Genomic DNA, 18,447 nt, shown 5'->3' on the forward strand with positions numbered 1-18,447 from the left:
TTCTCAAAACAGATCGCTCCCAAAGACAGATTTTAAGGAGAAGCGCGAGATTAGCGGAGAGAGGCGATTGTGGCTAAATCGGTTCTCTTGGGAAGTTTCAGGGAGGCAGGCATCTGGTGCGATTTGAAACAGCTCCGTTCTCTGGGAAGATTTGGGGAGTCAAACACCTGCTTGGGGGGAGCTCTTGAACTTCAATAAAAGTTCTGCGCAATTAGGGACGCCCTTGAAACAGAGCCTGGTTCTCCAGAAAGTTTGATAGAAGGGCTTTTCTCAAAACAGATCGCTCCCAAAGACAGATTTTAAGGAGAAGCGCGAGATTAGCGGAGAGAGGCGATTGTGGCTAAATTGGTTCTCTTGGGAAGTTTCAGGGAGGCAGGCATCTGGTGCGATTTGAAACAGCTCCGTTCTCTGGGAAGATTTGGGGAGTCAAACACCTGCTTGGGGGGAGCTCTTGAACTTCAATAAAAGTTCTGCACAATTAGGGACGCCCTTGAAACAGAGCCTGGTTCTCCAGAAAGTTTGATAGAAGGGCTTTTCTCAAAACAGATCGCTCCCAAAGACAGATTTTAAGGAGAAGCGCGAGATTAGCGGAGAGAGGCGATTGTGGCTAAATTGGTTTATTTATATTTATATATAAATAAAATAAATAAATCCTGGCCATTGTTTTTAACAGAAAATATGGTACCAGGGCAGAAATAACATGAAAAAAGTGGTGTAGGTTGAGGGTCATGCACAGGGAGGGAAGGAGGCAGGGAGACACTTCTATGTGTTTCAATTAACCTTTTCCCCAAAATTAACAAGATGCATATGTGGAATGAAGAATTAGGTAAACCTTTCCTATGCTAACCAAACCAAATCATTTCCCAGCAGTGTTCCTCTTGCCCTGTTCCTTCACAACCAGTCAGTCACGGCTTTTTTAGCTGTTAATCAAAACAACAGATCAAATCTAAAGTGGACTTTTGTTAGTGGAACAGTAAAACTGGGGCAATTCACGAATGTGTGCAGCTGGATAAAGAAAGGAGATGGTTTGAAAAGTTCCATTGCAACTGTCAGTTCAAAGCTTGGTTTAGTCCAGAGGTTCTCAACCTGGGGTCCCCAAATGTTTTTGGCCTACAACTCCCAGAAATCCCAGCCAGTTTACCAGCTGTTAGGATTTCTGGAAGCTGAAGGCCAAAAACATCTGGGGACCCCAGGTTGAGAACCACTGGTTTAGTCCTATATCTAAACATGACTTTACATTAGACATTCTTGTCAGAATGCAATGGTCTTTGTATCTGTACATGTTGTTACTATTTCTACTAATCAAATTACATTCTCCTCATCCCTGGACATTCCCTCAAAACTCTATGAAGTTATTGCTGTGAAATAATTATTAAAGATTCAACTGCAGGCTGATCTGTTTAAGTGAGACTGATAAACAACATCTTAACAATAGCTGATATCTCCCCTTGGCCTGTATTGTTTGGTGAGCTTTATCATTTGTGTTATGCTAGAAATGCTGTAACTGCAGTATTATTTGGCCGAGGTCAACATATGTCATGGCTAAATATAGTGCCACATATATTAGGGCTACATATATTGCCACATGCTAAAAAACTTCATCAACAAGCACATTTTTAAAAAATTATTTGCTGATCACATGGACCTCAGATAAGAATTACTTCGTATTAGATATTTCTAATACAGTCTTCACCTTTGATTGTATTACTCTGAAGCTCTATAAAATATAGATGCTTGGAATAAACTTTATGGGGTTGTTGAATGTATTCCGGGCTGTATGGCCATGTTCCAGAAGTATTCTCTCCTGACGTTTCGCCCACCTCTATGGCAGGCATCCTCAGAGGTTGTGAGGGTTAGGGTTCTGGAACATGGCCATACAGCCATACATACAACAACCCTGTGATCCCGGCCATGAAAGCCTTCGACAACACAATAAACTTTATCTTTCACAAACAGTGCTCTGAATAGATTGGGCTGAAAGCAGGGCTGGGGCTTTACTGATCCTTTGCCAAAAATTATTGTTTGTGATGTTTGCTCTTGCTCAATTTTAGAACTCATTCCAGGTATTTGTTTCACTTGGAAAATGCTGTAGGGGTGATTCCTACCCAACAAAGAACTGTGTTACATTTTTCATTTCCATCAGTTCTAGATGTGTCTGTGCATGGAGGGGGGATGTTTAACAATTTGTCACAAAGAATTTGGAAAATATTACCACATATTTATGTGTTCCTGCAGTACATTTCAACAGGAAGAGGTTATGGTGGGGAGATCGGAATGGGAGATTGATGGTTACTTATGTGTAACTGCCTTAGCGAACTCCAGTCATAGTACAGGAAGTCCCCAGCATCCAACTTACAAATGGTTCATAGTTAAGAACAGAGGTAAGACAACAAGAAGTGAGATAAATCTACCTCTCAGAAGGAAAATTCACTCTTGGAAGAGTTATACAGAAAAGGTGTCTCCACAGAAGCTTTATCACCAAATCTTGTTCTCACAACTAGCCAAATTTTTCAAAATCTAATTATCACAGGACAGAAAGTGAGGTGAAATATTTGGAACAGAGGCACAGATAGCAAAACAAACACCACAGGGGTGTTAACCCTTCCCTATGCTATCCAAAGCACGTGTGTGTGTGTCTCTGTGTGTGTGTGTGTGGCTGGAGTTACTCTTAAAATGTACTTGTTCTGACTTACAGACAAATTCAGCTTAAGAACAAACCTAGAATCATAGAATCATAGAATCATAAAATAGTAGAGTTGGAAGAGACCTCATGGGCCATCTAGTCCAACCCCCTGCCAAGAAGCAGGAAATCGCATTCAAAGCACCCCCGACAGATGGCCATCCAGCCTCTGTTTAAAAGCCTCCAAAGAAGGAGCCTCCACCGCAGTCTGGGGGAGAGAGTTCCACTGCCGAACAGCCCTCACAGTGAGGAAGTTCTTCCTAATGTTCAGGTGGAATCTCCTTTCCTGTAGTTTGAAGCCATTGTTCCGTGTCCTAGTCTGCAGGGCAGCAGAAAACAAGCTTGCTCCCTCCTCCCTATGGCTTCCCCTTACATATTTGTACATGGCTATCATGTCTCCTCTCAGCCTTCTCTTCTGCAGGCTAAACATGCCCAGCTCTTTAAGCCGCTCCTCATAGGGCTTGTTCTCCAGACCTTTGATCATTTTAGTTGCCCTCCTCTGGATGCTCTCCAGCTTGTCAACATCTCCCTTCAACTGCGGTGCCCAAAATTGGACACAGTATTCCAGGTGTGGTCTGACCAAGGCAGAGTAGAGGGGGGGCATGTCTTCCCTGGATCTAGATGCTATTCCCCTATTGATGCAGGCCAGAATCCCGTTGGCTTTTTTAGCTGCCGCATCACATTGTAGGCTCATGTTTAACTTGTTGTTCACAAGGACTCCAAGATCTTTTTCACATGTACTGCTGTCAAGCCAGGCGTCCCCCATTCTATATCTTTGATTTCCATTTTTTCTGCCAAAGTGAAGTATCTTGCATTTGTCCCTGTTGAACTTCATTTTGTTAGTTTCGGCCCATCTCTCTAGTCTGTCAAGATCGTTTTGAATTCTGCTCCTTTCTTCTGGAGTGTTGGCTCTCCCTCCCAGTTTGGTGTCGTCTGCAAACTTGATGATCGTGCCTTCTAACCCTTCGTCTAAGTCATTAATAACCTATCTTGGGTTATTAGGTTATTAGGTTATTAATAACCTAATAGGTCATTAATAACCTAGGTTATTAATAACCTAATAACCTAGAGAACCTATCTTGTTCATAACTTGGGGACGGTAGTTAACAAATGTGCCAGTGTCCTGAAATAATTACATATTTGAGCCTGCAAATCAAAGCAACAGCATATTAAGGAGCATCATAATCCAAATAACATCCATATATATCGATTTATTGAAAATGGAATCCCTTCTTGTTTTCATCATAATATATTGCATGGCTAGCAGTATTTTCTTCATCCATAGATGGTAACAGAGGGTGATTGGAAATCAATAAAGGTATTTCCCTTGAGATACCCGATTAAGGATATGATTCTAATTTCCATACTGGGAATCACGATAAAAATGAGTCTATTTGTAAAGAACCTCCATCACTCTTGCAACTGAAGAGGCTCAAATTCATCAGAATTTCCTTATAAAACATGTCCAAGATGTTGGGTCTAACAAAAGCAACTCACAAAATTAGACCCACATAAACACACATGTTAGTTTACCTTGCTGCGTTGAGATCCTGTGACCTTAAGGAAAGGCGAGGATAAGAAGTAAAATAGCAATAAGAAAAGTGTGTCCAAAGTACTCTGATGATAACTGAATAACCAAGCAGTACTTTCTTAAATAATCACCAATTATCAAATAATTTCTGTAACAACCTAGATTAAAAGACTTTTTAAAAATGTTTCTCTGAAATTGCTGCTATCTTATGGAATTATCTCCTTTACCTTCTCACAAGTTATTTCTCATTTCAGTTTTTCATTTCTGATTGTCTAACTAAATGAATACTTACTATTACTGAAGTTATTCTGGAACAAGAACTTTAAATCTTTTTACTAAGCTTTGTAACATAAATATTCATTAGACTGATAAACTAGTTAGTTGTATCAAACAAAGAACATAATACATCATGGACAATGGTTATCAGCAATAGTAAGCAGTGATGATGAGGAAGGATAAAAGTAAAATAGTATAAAAAACAACACTTCTACCAAAGTAATTGTAAGGAATTTTTCAGATACAGTCACATACCTATATTAAATTTACCATTACTTTATCAATGAAGTAAAAGAAAAACATGAAAATTATCCTCCACTATGCTAAATAATTAAGGTTTTGGTACCTAGTACAAATATTTAATCTTTAATTTCAATATATGACCATAATCATATGGGAAATATATATCTCATATCATCACCTTATTTTTATTAGAATTAATATGAATTATTGTTATGAAAAAAGGAAATAATACTAGATGGGGGAAAGGGAAATACACCCTTTCTCAATTATAATTGAAGGATTTCAAGTACTGTACAAATCACCTTCTATCTCAGCTTGCATTTTTTGCCCAACTCGACTGTGGTTTTAGAATTATATCACACTGACCTATGTATTTCACTTGAAATTGTCACATTCATTAAACATTCCGTAAAAATCAGTGTTACAGTCATGAAGCACATCAAGGAAATATGCTGATAAAATCAGATTTACTCAATGTCTCCAGAAAGTACTGGATGAACAAATTTCAGTACTATTGTGAGCTTTACACTGGTTTTGATTGCTAACTTGTCAATGATCAGGTTAGTATATAGAATAACTGGTTTATGATATTAGGAGACACATAACTTCTGATCCTCTTCAAGGAATCCTGGCAAATGAAAAAGGGGCAAATTTTTACTAAAGGATTCCACTCCCTCCCAGCAAAGGAGAAGCAGGAAGGCAGATATGGCCAACAGGAGTTAGCCACATTGGCAAATTTGATGGTGCACTTTGAAGACTAGTTGGACTGTTCAACTAGGCATTTTGGGGAATGTTTGGACTGTTTGTTGGGGTTTGTTGGTTGCATTGGGGTTAAGGTAGGCAGCAGGGGAATGCCCCCCTCCCCACTCCCATTTTTGTGCCATTTGGCATGGGCCATGAATCTGCCTTGTTTAATCCCTCCCCATTGGAGGGTTTAATAGGGGTGTGGCGGTAATAATGTCCCGATATTATGCCAGTTGGTAAACAGCTGCACCCACTGGCGGGGTTAAGTGGTATCAGACAGCCTGCCTGATCCAGGACCCATGCATGGTGGCCAATCCTGTTTCTCATTTGTAATCAATAAACAAGTTGTGGCCTTTTGTTATCCCAACACTGAGTGTTTGTCATTCTTGGGCTCTGTGGCGGGAGGTAGGTAGTGACCCATGCCCACACAACGAATCATTCTGTGGATATATAAGGCTGGATCTACACTACCATATAACCCAGTTTCAAAATCCAGATTATCTGCTTTGAATTGAATTATATGATCCATATAATCCAGTTCAAAGCAGATAATCTGGATTCAGAAATTGGATTATATGGCAGTGTAGATGGGGCCTAAGACTGCTGAGAGGGTATCCAAAGTAGTCTATTCTGTCTTGTTGGATTCTATTTATCATCTATGTATGGTTCTTGACATCCAGCAATAAGCTCACAATCTCAGTGCTTATCAATGTAAATAAAAATACAAAAAGTGTTGAAGGTAACCCAGTCTAAAGATGGAATTTCTGGAATACTTTTTAAAACGTGTGTCACACTGTTGGAATAAAAAATGCATGATTAGTTTTGATCAAATATCTCTTTCTCAGACGCTATGGAATGTACAAAAGAAAACAACACAAGCCAATAATAATAATAATAATAATAATAATAATAATAATAATAATAATAATAATAATATCTTACTTCAAAACTCTTCACCTCTTCTTCACCATCATCATCTTCTTCATCATGACAGCTCTACCATGTACAAAAATACATTTACAAACAACCTTTTAAATTCAAATACATTTGTTTTAGAAATAAACCTTCTCTCTCAAAATATTATATACTCCTAAATTATACATTGTCTTATACTTAATTGCCATTCCTAACTAATGCAAATCTATTGAATTTATTAGTATTGATTTACAATTCAATAAAATATTTAGTGTGCCTACTCTAGTGACAGAGGAGCAAAATGCACCCTCAATCAGTTTTTGCATTCCCCATTGGGAATTCACTTTTTAGAAAATTTACATACACGCACACACACACACACACAAAGACCAGAAGTGACTGTAACTTTCATTTAGAAGGCATTCTTTGAAATTTTTGGCAATGTGGCCACAGAGAGACCCAACAGCAGAAAATTGGCCTCTGGACCCACCATAGTTGACACTTCTGATTTAATTATTTATTTTAGAATTACTAAAAAGAATGTCATTATCATCATCATCATTGACATTATTATTATTATTTTCATTTATGTCAAAATACAGGTGACAACTAAAATTTCTTGAATCTGTCAGTAACAAATGAATTTTCATAAGATAATATAAGAAGGCAAATAACAGAATCTGGTTACTATGAAGTTTGGTGAGAGCCTTATGAACCAGCCAAACACACTTCCTCTAGATCAGTGGTTCTCAACCTGAGGTCCCCAGATATTTTTGGCCTACAACTCCCAGAAATCCCAGCCAGTTTGCCAGTTTAAGATTTCTGGGAGTGGAAAACCAAAAATATCTGGGGACCCCAAGTTGAGAACTCCTGCTCTAAATCTTGCAGCAACTTTTATATATCTTGGGGAAACTACATATCCCAAGACATTGGAAGGGGAAGGAAGTAAGGAAATAAAAAGGGGTCTGTGAGTAAGACAGAACATGCCAGCGTAGAGTTAAAATGTAGAAGGAAGGAGTCACATGAAATGCTGAATCAGAAAAAAATATGAAAAATCATGATGTCTATTTTTAAAAAGACAAACATTACGTGTCACTGGGGTTACCAAAACAAGGAGTTACAAAGCAAAGCAAATTCACAAAACATATGACAGAAAAAAATATTATTTTCAGGGAAAAGAAATTACCTTTGCCATAATATCAGCATATGCCATATAAAGGTAATCTTCTTCCAGTTTACTGCCATATAAAAATAAAAGAATAACAGTAACCATTATTGTAAACTGTCTGCTTTTTGACCTATTTAACATTACAGATTACAGGAGGTGAAAACCTGTTAAGCAAGAAACATTGTGTTTATTAATATATCAGTTGGTCCTGACTACAGAACCATATACCCCGAAACGAATTTTGACAGGAAAATAGCAAAGATGAAGAAAACAGAAATTTCTTCCTTAAAAAATCTGAGATTGACTGCTCACACACATGCACATGATAAGAAAAACCATCTCTGTCTATCTGCCAATAGGAATAATAAGTATTAATATTTTCAGATTTTCAATGTATTGTTGAAGGCATTCACAGCCGGAATTACTTTGCAGGTCTGCTCACATTCTTTCATCTGCTATGTTATTATACAGTTGCATTAAAATAATTGTCAAAAATCAAAAACCAGACTGTCACTAATCGTCTCATGGCTGAATTATTTTGGACCAAATATGAAGTACTTCCTGTTCTCCTACCTACCATTGCTGTCCTACCACAGAAATGAGACCAGACACAAGTTATTTGATGAAATACGGGCAACATCTTTAATCATAACCTATTTAATTGTTTTATAGTGATGAGCAAAACCAAAGGAGGGAGCTACGTGTTGTGAGATTGGGTGAAGTTATATGTCTCACCCCGACCACACACCCAAGCTTCCCCTGAGTGAAACAACATAGCCCCAGAAAGGAATCCTGAAATGGATGGTTGCTCCCAAGCAAGCTACAAACTGGATGGTGAGCCAGAGGGCATAAACCACCAGCCACAAGGTGAGAGGACAAAAAATTCCTCAACCCCAAGATCACATGATAAACAGGAGCAGTCCCAAATTGCAATTCTACAAAATTGCCAAAAGATTATCACCCACTCATTTCTCCCCAAAACCTGCCAGAAAGTCCAATTTATGACACCACCCTATGCAAATTGTCAGGTCATCCTGACAGTGTATGGCAGATGAAAAAATCCGGGGAGGAGGGGGTGTTAAACATTCCTACCTAGCCACAAAGCTATCAGAAGGCTCTCACTGTGAAAAGAGGTGGGAGAGTGGGTCAGAGGTTTCCAGAGCCAGGAAGAAAGGGGCGAGCTGCTTAAAGTAGATCATCCAAACCCTGTCCCATCTCCCTACTGTTATTGGAAAGAAGTATACATTTCCATTGTCCATTGATGAACATTTGAAGAGATATAGATATGAATTCAAAATTGGTCTAGCATATTTTTAATCATCACTTCCCACCCACTTTTGCAAATTCTAACAAAAGTATGAATACATGACAACGTATTAGGAACTGTTCCCAGTTTTACATTTAGCTCATCGAAACTATTTTCAAAAGCAGGGTGCAAATCTGGAAAGAAAGCAGTTTGCCAAAAATCATAATTATTCTTCCTTCTTTATCATTCTCACCATTTTTCTGTTAATGCTGTTCTACTAAATAGTAAAATAAGTTGATGCAAAGGATCAACTCTCTTAATGCATTCATCTTCCTCTGGTGGCTCATCTCCAGGTTTCTAAGAGGGAAAATATTCGTCAAATTACATTTCAAAAATATTTAGTTTGAAAATAAAGAACCCTTTAAAATTGGTACAGAAGTGCTCATTTAAATACAATTTTTCATGAATTGTTTCAAAAAATGAGTACTGCTATAATAAAGAGATAGAATTGGCTTATAAAGAACCACTGTCATCCTGTATGCTCTGAATAAATAAGAGGGAGCACAGTAGGGTTGATAATCTCAGAAAACAATGTTTTAAGCCAATTTAAGGTCAATATCATATAACAGTTAAGGGTAAGATAAACCATGAAATACCATGTTAAGTCACCACTACAACAATCTTACCTATTTAATTTCATTTGAGTTAACATAATTATGCATGTATTATTGAAGCCAGTCTTTTCTATTTTGTTCTTGAATTCAAAAATGAGTAATTTCAAAGGTTTTCCCTCTGTTAGGCAAGATTAAAAGGATTTTTGTGCATTTAGCACGATTTTTTCATACTTTTTCACAAAAAAAATGTTCAAAATGTGTTTTATGAGGCAGAACATCCATATTTGTGCAGAGAAGTGTATTCTGTTCAAAATAACTTATCTGCACAAAATAATTTATGCACAAAGTTTTTAATATAAAACTCAAGGGGTTTTTGCCAAATAAATGTTTTGCACATAAACAAAATGTCCCAAATTATTTTAAAAATTCTTCCGGTGGTTGACCATTTTCTTGCTGTGGGTATTTCATCAAGGATAAGAAAATCTGTGCCTGTTATTTGCATCTCTCACATATATATTCAAAATAAATGTTTCAGATTATTAGAAGTATCTGTTCACTAGTACCAGCTTTGAAATTCTGAATACTCTTGGGTATTCAGTGGACCTCCTTAACCTGAAAGAGTCTGGGCTGCCAAACTGATAATCTCTCATACTGCTTTTGAACTTCTTGCTTTCACTGTTAAAATTCAAAATGCAAAGAGTACACAAAATGAACTAAATGTCCTAAAATCTGTGAAGTCCAAACATACTGCTAGATCTTCTATAAGAGTATCTTCAAAGTAATGGTCTTCTGTTTCCACCCAGGATTTGTCATATCCTTGAAGAAAAAGATTGACAGCTCGGTGCCTAAAAATGAAAAACAAGTGTTCATGAACATGTACTGCTATAGATATCAGTCTATATCTATATAGATGCACAGGTCTGTCCATCTATTTCTATACAGACATACCCTGTTTCCCCTAAAATAAGACATCTCCAGAAAATAAGACCTAGTAGAGGTTTTGCTGAATTGCTAAATATAAGGCCTCCCCTGGAAGTAAGACCTAGCAAATTTTTGTTTGGAAGCATGCCCGCCAAACAGAACACCAGAGCATGCAGGATCGGTAAATTTACGTACCATAAAGTGTTGTACATGGAAATATTGGTAGTACAGTAGAGTCTCACTTATCTAACAGTCACTTATCCAACGTTCTGGATTATCCAACGCATTTTTGTAGTCAATATTTGCAATATATCATGATATTTTGGTGCTAAATTCATAAGTACAGTAATTACTACATAGCATTACTGTGTATTGAACTACTTTTTCTGTCAAATTTGTTGTATAACATGATGTTTTGGTGCTTAATTAGTAAAATCATAACCTATTTTGATGTTTAATAGTCTTTTTCTTAATCTCTCCTTATTATCCAACATATTTGCTTATCCAACGTTCTGCCAGCCCATTTATGTTGGATAAGTGAGATTCTACTGTAACAAGAAATTCTTGATAGGATTCACAGTTTGTCTGGTTATGCTGGTTTATGATGACAACTACTGTACAGTATATAATAAATGTTCTTTTTTTTCAACTATAAATGTGAATTCTTCATGGAAAAATAAGACATCCCCTGAAAATAAGACCTAGAACATCTTTGGGAGCAAAAAATAATATAAGACATTGTCTTATTTTCGGGGAAACACGGTATGAACATATGCATATATAATATTTATCTATTACAGAGTAACCAGTTCATAGTAAAATATTTCCATTCAGCAAATATAGAACTAATTGTGATCGAAAGATTTATGTGACAGAAAGCTTCCTTAAACTGAACATTTGTTACAGGCAAGATGAATCTTAATTGGCAACTTCTCATCTTGTGGCTATGCCATTGAAATATTTATATATAATTAAATAAGGACATATAACCTGGTAAAATCTATAAAGCCTGAGATTCATGGCAGTATTTCCCTGTTTTCTGTCTTGTAATAAAGTAAAGGGAAATGGTTGTTTAGATTTCAAATCTGGAAATAATAATATATGCTAATTTAAAGAATATAAACATCGGGTCAAGTTAGTAAATAAGAAATACAAACAGTAGCCTATGTAATAAAAGTGGAATGTGCACTACATTCAAATGTATTGAACAAAAATATAAGAGTGGGCAAACAATACTCTGATAGGAAATCAAAAGAGAATTTAAAAAGTTATTGCGTCTATCATCTATCAGTGATTCACAAACTGAATCACTGAAGTCATGTAATAGTTTCAAAACAAAAAGATGCCATGCACTGGTAAGAAAGCAGAAAGATCAATAATATGTAAAAGTATGTACATTGGCACCATAGTTTTAGCATGTCTTTTCTAAAGCCTTTAATACTGCTGAAAATGAGTATGATTTGTGGGTACTCCATTCTTCTTATTATTCATTTCTTGAAATAACACACCTTGGAAGATTATAAAGGGGTGCCATTCTGAAACAAGCGACCACTGCTCTTTTCCTTTGTTTCGATAAAAGTTTATGCCATACTGCTTTTTTTGATCTCTGAGGATGCTCAACCTGAAAATGAAAATGAAAAGAATGTCCCTTCTATATTCAAACTTATTTATTATAATAATAAACATTAAAGTTAAGATTATAAAAAATACAAACCAAAAAGTATGCTACCATGTGGCACAAGGTTTTATTGGTCTAACTATAAAGCCCTAAACCTAAATGTTATGGCAACTTGCTCTGTGGGTTTTTCAATCAAAAACATCTTTGCTGCTATGTTTGTAAACCATAATTTATAAGTCAAAGACTAAAGTCATTTCCAGTCAAACTGTAGTTGGAAATAGTGTGAGTGACCATAGCCCACAAAGGTGTATGACTCACTCTTGTCCCCATCTTCAAAATTGTGGTTTTGGGACAACAATTACCACACATACACACCTACACATGGTAAAAATTAAACTGTTCATTCCTATACATGTAGTCACATCCAGAGGCATGGTTAGTGGCGATTTGAGAAAGTACTTTCTCAGTACTAAACGCTGGAAGGAAATGTGTGCTAAATAAATCAACAAATCATAAATAAACTCCCAATAAAATGGTATGATTCTTATTCTGCCACAGAAATACTTATAACACAGTCTGACAAATTCTCTCTGTTGCCTGATGCAGGAACCCATTCTTTTGGTAGAAAAACAAAAAAATACCTGTATCTTCCTTATAGAAAATGTAATTTCTGCAAGGAAAAACAAAACTGTTCACACTGAAGGTACCTGGCTGAACTACAAAATATGCCTCTCCTATAGGATCTTAGCACTATGTTGGAAATTCTTTATAACAAGCAAACTCTAGAGCTGCAAAATATCTGGTAGTAGTGAGAATAAAGAAAAAAAATACAAATCAAAAACAGTGTACTTTTTTGTTATTCTGATTAAATAGAAACCGTATATATTAGAGCACAGAATAACTGAAACACAGAAGGAGCAAATACAATAATCCATTGAACAGGGGGGAAATCAAAAAGTACCCTTCTCATGAAAGAAATAAATGTGTACGGCTACACGATTCCTGGTGAAAAACAGAGTGCGTGCTACAAATTCAAACACAGGGGGGAAAAAAATGTTGTAAGAAAGAGCATTTTGAAGTGTGGTCTGAAATATATATTAGAGATCAAAACATAAAAAAATGAGTAAAAGGAGGAATTAACAAGCAAAATTAATGTGATCCTAACATAATTAGTGATACGAGAAGAAACACTATACTTCCCGTTCTGAAAAATTTCCGGCCACGATTAGAGAATTTCTGGAAGTAATAAAAGAAAGGAAAGTAATAGATGAAGCAAAAAATGAAAGACCAAATGATGTGGTTAATTTTACAGATAATGATGCCTGGATAAAGATATCCAGAAGGATTATTTGACAGTCTCTGCCTTAGGATCAAACTACATATCTAAGTTAAATATGTTACTTTGCTTAGTAAAAACTGCAAGTAATTCACCACTGTTGGAACTATAGTATTCTAACATCCTCCCCTTATCCCCATCACCAAAATATAAATGAGTGAGAAGTATCCCAACATACAGCCAAACAGCCTGCTAGCCAATGCTATCTACCTTATTTATGAACCGTAACTAATCAGCCATACACATATTTGCCTTACATGCAGAAGCAGCTGTCAGTGCCCACAGAGGCAAGGTGGAGCATCCATTCTTTAGTAGGTCCGGAATTCCTTTCTGCTGGAAACATTGCTTACGGAGTAAACTACTATGGTTTGGGACTGAAGTGCTGTTAGATTTCTAGATGTTCTATGTGTTTTGATGTGACACAGAGGATATAGTGAGCTGACAGCTTTTCACATCATGATTGGCCACCTCACTTTTCAGAATATTATGCTATTATTGACTCCCTGTTGTCACGTATCACAGGGAACTCATCGCTGACACTATCCCATCATTCTCCACTGGATAATTTCATTTTTACTTTCTTCACATAGGAATAGGATGCAACAGAAGTTCACCCAGCATAACAGCAGCATGTGTTCACAACTGACAGAAACAGAATTTCTTATGTAAAAGATTTGAAATTGCATTGTACGTATTTTGTATCGAAGCTTTCTTCCTGTACCAAAGAAGAACTATGTAGATGCTGCTAGGATTATTGAGATGATCAGTACATTAGTTGAGCATTTTATATATAATAGATAGATAGATAGATAGATAGATAGATAGATAGATAGATATTTTACCAAATCCATGCACCTGCCATTTCTCTCTCTCCTCCCCCGCCCCCTGCCCAATACTGTATCACTGTAATCTTGAGCTTTGAGATTCTCATAGTGCTGCTATATGTATGAAAAATAAATAAAACATTAAAATAATATCTAACCTGCTCCAGATGAAAAAGGACATTGGCTATATCAAGAACTCGAACTACTGTCTTCTCCGGATCTGAAGTAACTTCAGTTCTGTTTGGTAGATCTTTATAAAGGGCCACCTGCCACCTAATGGCAGGATCTTCAAGCTGCAGAGATTATAAATTTTATGAATCATATAAATGAGGCATTAGAAATAAGAATAATATATTGCTTGAAATACAATGCCAGATGCATAATCAGCCCAGAAGTAGGCAATGAAAAACATGGCCCCATGCAGATTGCTGAGATTTCCCTGGAAAAATGATTCCGTCATTTTCTTCTTTTTTCTTTCTGTTTTCATATTTTTAGTGCAAAGATATGGGGAATGAGGAAGGGTACAAGCGTAGATATATGTCCACTATATCCATTTTCTTCTTAATAACTAATTTTATGACCTCATCACATGGACTAAGTTTCCCATCATAGGCTGATTCCTCTTCCCCTTTTGCCACAGAACTCATTACACAATGTGCATCTGCTTCCTGTGGGACTCTGTGGGAAAAGGGGAGAGGAAATTGCATACACTCCCACCGCAACAATGGGGGGAAGCTGGGAAGCTGATACTTCCCCCTGTGGGATGGGATCAAAGGTAAGTCGGGTGGTGCAGGGAATCAGGCAATGAGTTATCCACGCCTTCTGCTGGGACCCCACGGATTCACCATGATGCGTGGAGAATCCATATGTTAATGTGATAAGGTCTTGAGATGAATTATTAGACCAGTTAGGCCTAGTCATACTACAAAATTTAACTGGAATGGCAACATCCTACACACCTGGGATTTGTAGGGTCCCAAATACACACAACCATTACAACTTTCCATTTGATGGGTACAATGTACATGGGAATGAGACCGTATACATTATCATTAGAATTCCCTCCAGAAGATTCTTCCCAATGATCAGACTATGGCTACACAGCTATTTCCCTATGTTTCCGTTTTAACTGTAATGATTCCTTTCATCTTATAGAGATCTGAGATTTCCAGTTCAGATTTGGTCATTTAGATTTTTTAGCAACTGACTCATCAAACTACAACCCCAAGATCCCATGGTAGTAAAAGTGGAAACCTAGTACTATAATTGTAAATTATAACAATATTTTTTCACAGCAAAATAAAATTGATATAAACAAGGAACAACTGAAGAAAAACATGAAACAAAGGAGAAGAGAACTAACATCTTTGGGAGAGGGTAGAACACAGGTTCCCCCTCGATGGATTGTCACCTTGACATGGTGAGGGGGCTTGCATGTTCCAATGAACCTGCGGGCACAACCACAGGAGTCACACACTCCCAGGAGTGGCCACAGGGGAGGATCCAGACCAAGAACAACCCGAAGACCCAAAGACCTCAACGGCGGAGCAAGCGGAGGATAACATGGTACATGTTACAACAGCTGTGAAGGCGGAAGAAGGCTGCAACAGACTGAGAAGCCACTCTCGTTGTGTTAATCACACCACTGCTGGGACCTCAATCTGTGAAGACTGTGTGTTGACCGGCCGTGCACCAACCTCCACACATTAAAAAAAATCACGCACAGGCGTCTTCTAAGAAATGGAGGACCATCATCCTTGAACTACGAGGGATCGCCTAAGTAAGTAAGAACATAGGTAAAGGTTTCCCCTGATGTTAAGTCCAGTCATGTCTGACTCTGAGGGTTGGTGCTCATCTCCATTTCTAAGCCGAAGAGCCAGCGTTGTCTGTAGACACCTCCAAGGTCATGTGGCCGCCATGACTGCATGAAGCGCCGTTACCTTCCCACAGGAGCGGTACCTATTGATCTACTCACATTTGCATGTTTTCGAACTGCTGGGTTGGCAGAAGCTGGAGCTAACAGCAGGCACTCACTCTGCTCCCCAGATTTTAACCTGGAACCTTTCGGTCTGCAAGTTCAGCAGCTCAGCGCTTTAACACACTGAGCCACCGGAGGCTCCGGGTAGAACATAGCAGTACCCAAAATATCTAGATTAGTTATTTTAAAAAATCTGAGAAAGATTAATTACAATACTTCTAATTTACCTTGCCCTGTAAATGAAGGTTGTTACGAACAATATCTCGAACTTCATCTTCAGTATCTTTCTGAAAAATAAGATAAAATATCAGGAACATTTTTATTTATTCAGTAGATTTGTCACATTATTTGCCAGTAATAAAGAAGTTTAGGGGGTGTAATCTCCAAAAAAAAAAAACCCCAAAAACTTGACCCTGTATATGTCATATACCTTGCAACTTGAAACTAAGGTAAAGGTAAAGGTTACCCCTGACGTCAAGTCCAGTCATGTCTGGGGGTTGGTGCTCATCTCAATTTCTAAGCCGAAGAGCTGGCATTGTCCATAGACACCTCCAAGGTCATGTGGCTGGCATGACTGCATGAAGCGCCGTTACCTTCCCGCCGAAGCGGTACCCATTGATCTACTCACATTGGCATGTTTTCGAACTGCTAGGTTGGCAGAAGCTGGAGCTAACAGCGGGTGCTCACTCCGCTCCTGGGATTTGAACTTGGGACCTTTCGGTCTGCAAGTTCAGCAGCTCAGTGCTTTAACACACTTCGCCACCAGGGCTCCTTAAAACTACTCCATTATTAATTCCTGTATAAGGCATGAACAAATGTTCTTTGTTCACATGAAAAATAATGGCTTCACAGTATTTCCTACAACTAGTAATCATGACTGAACCTTGATGAGTGATAACCTGCTTTGGAAATTCAAAACAAATGCTCCCTCTTTGACATTGGTCTTACTAAGGGTCTTGCTTGCCAACCAACAAGAGGTCCATTCTAGAAATAAAAATTCACTTTGTCTGTAGAGCCCTGCAGTTGATGATGAAATGCACAAACATTCGATATACTGTAATACGGGCCAACTGGACTGCCATATCTGTGAAGATCTCTAAGCAGAATGATATACCTGTGCTGCGTACAGAGCCATATGGCCTGTAGTTGTGAAGCTGAAAACAGCTTTGTTGACTCAGAAGAAAAGGACAGGACAAACTGCAGGTCATTGTCATACTGTATTTTAATATGGTTGGCATCACTGGCAGAGCTAGAAGCGCTATATATAGCTTTTGTCATCTCAGCACTTGAGCTCTTCCTACTAACACACCAACTTGATCATTACCTGCAAACTTTGGCTGTCTAAAAGTCAGATAAAAGCATCTTTATTCAAACAATAGTAAAAAAGGAAGAACAATTATCTTCATAAAATATTTTTTATCTTCCTTGCACTATGGAATCCTCATTCGAATATATTATATTTATAATTTGATATTCACCTAAACCAAGAAACATTGTTCAGGTAATTTAAGTGTTTGATTAGTATTACAATGGAGCTCTATGTCTGGCTTTAGGCTGTGGAGGCACGGAGGGTGAGGTGATTGTCCAGAAAAACTGATATGATCAACATGGCACTGCAATGGGTTTCTCTGCACTGGCCACAGATTTATCTACCAGTGACTTGCCCTAAGATCATTGTCCTAATAGTATATTGACCATTACTAAGGGTGAAGAGAATCAAACTTCTGCCACATAAACAGATCTATATAGTTCACCTACCATACTTAACCTGTTCTTCGCTAGTGCAATTAATTCTTGGTCCCCAGGTGCACAAATATTTAGCCCAACAGGTAACAACCTTTTTAAAGCTGCCACAATAAGGGAAGTCTGGGTTGAGTAACGATCACCTTTCCTCTTCATTTTCTTTCTTTCCTGATCTGAAACAGCTGCCTGTAATATGTAAGAAATAATCAAGTTTAAAACTGTAAAACAAGAAAAGTTGCCATCTATCTCTTGAGTGAGGCACACAATGAAGTCAACAATATATCACTTTGCATATTCAGGTTTTATATCTGTAATAACTATACAAATAAAAACCTCCATAGGCATAATACAATTCATCTTCCCACTATAGATTCTCAGTTGCTTATCTTATATGAATGTACCATATATACTCATGTAGGGCTTTTAAAGCTTTTCCCACTCATGGATCCTTTCCATCTGAGAAACACTTCCATGACCCCCTTACCTTTGTGTTTAAGAAGCAGTGTACTCACGCTTAAGGATAGCTTTGGGGCTAAGATTATGGATTTTAATGTGGCCCATAGGTAAGTTGATTATTCTGTGGAGAAGAGAATGCATCAATGCTGCCTCA

General features: G+C 37.6%; 1 protein-coding gene across 15 annotated transcripts in view; it reads right to left on the minus strand.

The window, feature by feature from the left end:
* Nucleotides 1-18,447, minus strand: part of ryr2 (ryanodine receptor 2) — a 394,137-nt gene that overhangs the window by 64,924 nt on the left and 310,766 nt on the right. For 7 of the 15 annotated variants that reach the window (XR_010004274.1, XM_062975204.1, XM_062975184.1 and 4 more), the window contains 10 exons: nt 17,853-18,023; nt 16,322-16,381; nt 14,275-14,409; nt 13,156-13,192; nt 11,847-11,958; nt 10,166-10,262; nt 9,057-9,160; nt 7,576-7,627; nt 6,417-6,470; nt 4,214-4,237 (listed from right to left, as the gene is read on the minus strand). Coding sequence is in view for 14 of the 15 variants with exons in the window: in XM_062975204.1 (XP_062831274.1) it covers nt 4,214-4,237; nt 6,417-6,470; nt 7,576-7,627; nt 9,057-9,160; nt 10,166-10,262; nt 11,847-11,958; nt 13,156-13,192; nt 14,275-14,409; nt 16,322-16,381; nt 17,853-18,023 (846 nt within the window). In the remaining variant the exon portion in view is untranslated. Of the gene's footprint in view, nt 1-4,213; nt 4,238-6,416; nt 6,471-7,575; nt 7,628-9,056; nt 9,161-10,165; nt 10,263-11,846; nt 11,960-13,155; nt 13,193-14,274; nt 14,410-16,321; nt 16,382-17,852; nt 18,024-18,447 lie in introns of all 15 variants that reach the window. The other 8 variants (XM_062975225.1, XM_062975218.1, XM_062975201.1 and 5 more) reach the window with 3 other exon arrangements.

The sequence above is a fragment of the Anolis carolinensis genome, chromosome 1 (assembly GCF_035594765.1).
Source record: "Anolis carolinensis isolate JA03-04 chromosome 1, rAnoCar3.1.pri, whole genome shotgun sequence".
In the NCBI taxonomy this organism is placed as follows: Eukaryota; Metazoa; Chordata; class Lepidosauria; order Squamata; family Dactyloidae; genus Anolis; species Anolis carolinensis.